This window comes from Sinocyclocheilus rhinocerous, unplaced genomic scaffold, assembly GCF_001515625.1.
Source record: "Sinocyclocheilus rhinocerous isolate Xijiao unplaced genomic scaffold, SAMN03320098_v1.1 scaffold79, whole genome shotgun sequence".
Taxonomy (NCBI): Eukaryota; Metazoa; Chordata; class Actinopteri; order Cypriniformes; family Cyprinidae; genus Sinocyclocheilus; species Sinocyclocheilus rhinocerous.
In genome coordinates this window covers 330,640-332,339 of record NW_015638023.1, presented here as the reverse complement: position 1 = coordinate 332,339, position 1,700 = coordinate 330,640, and the positions used below count along the sequence as shown (strand labels likewise).

Sequence of the window (1,700 nt, the reverse complement as noted above, 5' to 3'; positions counted from 1 at the left end):
CACACACACACACACTCTCTCACACACACACACACACACACACTCTCACACTCACACTCACACACACGCACACACACACACACACACACACACTCTCACACTCACACTCACACACACGCACACACACACACACACACACACACTCTCACACACGGCTACCACACCCACTCACCCGTTTGAGGCACAGCCACTGTCAGCAGACTGGTGTGTGTGTGTGTGTGTGTGTGTGTTTTGGTGTTTAATGGTCTATTTGGCAAAAAAGAGAGCAGCACACATTAGCACAGTGAGTACAAATACACACACACACACACCATATAAATGAGCATGTACTATAGACTTCTGTTGTTGTATTGTAAAATTAATTCTTATTGCCACAGACTAACACACCCTAAAAGTAGACTTTTTTTCTATTCAAACATTGTTATAGATTAATATTTATATATTATATATAAAATATACTGGCGCAGCTTTATATATATATATAGACGGCCCTGAATGTTTGGTCAAGTTTGGTCAGATTTAAACTCATTTCTAAGGTAAAATTTGCTCCCAAACTGCAGCTAAACAAACACACACACACGCATACACGCCCCTCCTCTCTGTCTGTCTGGCTCGACTGCGATCAGGAACAACCCTTGAGAAAGAGACGGGGGAGAGGCGGAGCTTTGACCTCTCATGACCCCTCATGACCCCTCCGGCACCCTGCGTCTGATCTCTGAATGTGTGTGTGTGTGTGTGTGTGCGTGTGTGTGTGTGTGTGTGTGAGTGTGTGTGAGTGAGTGTGTTTTGTTGTGTGTGTGTGTGTGTGTGTGTGTGTGTGTGTGTGTGGACAGTGTTTGTGTCTGGCTCTGCGCTCGTGGCTCACTTCACGTCCTCGCACCATCAGCTGTCTCGCACTCTTTTTGTTTTCATATGCAAAACCGGCTCACACAGACAATTCAGTCTAGACCGGCGGTGCTCAGGCCCATCTGCCCCGGGGTGTGTGGGAATGCAGGAGCTTCAGTGTGAGTTTAACTCTGGTGGATGTGGCATCATGCAGCTCCATGAGGCGGACGCTTCGCAGCCGTGTGTTCAGACGCGCTGCAGCGGTGAGTCTGACGCTCTTTATAGTGTTTTAGAGAAGCTGGAGGATCAGGCTGCTGGGTTTGTCTGCTTAATATTATTTTATTTCATTATTTTGGGTCAGTCCTTGTACTTGCAAATGTGATGGTACAATTGAGGTCAGTTTTCTGTGTCTGAACTTCTTTTAACATTAACTGTGATGCTGACTAAACTATGAAAATATCTGCGTATCTGCTATTCAACAGTTTGTGAGCTTTAAAGAAATTAATACTTTTATTCATCAACGATGCATTAAATTGATCAAAAGTGACAAAAGTGAGTTGAAATAAATGCTGCTCTTTTGAACTTTCTATTCATCTGTGAATCCTGAAAAATAAAATGTAGCACAGTTTCCACAAAAATATTAATGTGTTCAACATTGATAATAATCAGAAATGTTTCTTGAGCAGCAAATCAGCATATTAGAATGATTTCTGAAGATCATGTGACACTGAAGACTGGAGAAATGATGCTGAAAATACAGAGCAATAAATTACACTTTAACAGATATTCACATAGAAAACAGTTATTTTAAATAGTAAAAATATTTCACAATTTTACTGCTTTTGCTGTATTTCTGATCAAATAAATGCAGCCTT

At 41.8% G+C, this 1,700-nt stretch overlaps 1 protein-coding gene across 3 annotated transcripts in view; it reads left to right on the top strand.

Moving 5' to 3' along the window:
* LOC107749403 (protein TMEPAI-like) overlaps positions 1-1,700 on the top strand; it is a 24,032-nt gene that overhangs the window by 17,156 nt on the left and 5,176 nt on the right. The window contains exon 2 of one of the 3 annotated variants that reach the window (XM_016564547.1): positions 934-1,088. The exons of the other annotated variants lie outside the window; for them this stretch is intronic. Within the exon in view, the coding sequence (XP_016420033.1) occupies positions 989-1,088 (100 nt within the window). The 5' untranslated portion in view covers positions 934-988. The remainder of the gene's footprint in view (positions 1-933; positions 1,089-1,700) is intronic. 3 annotated transcript variants of the gene reach the window in all.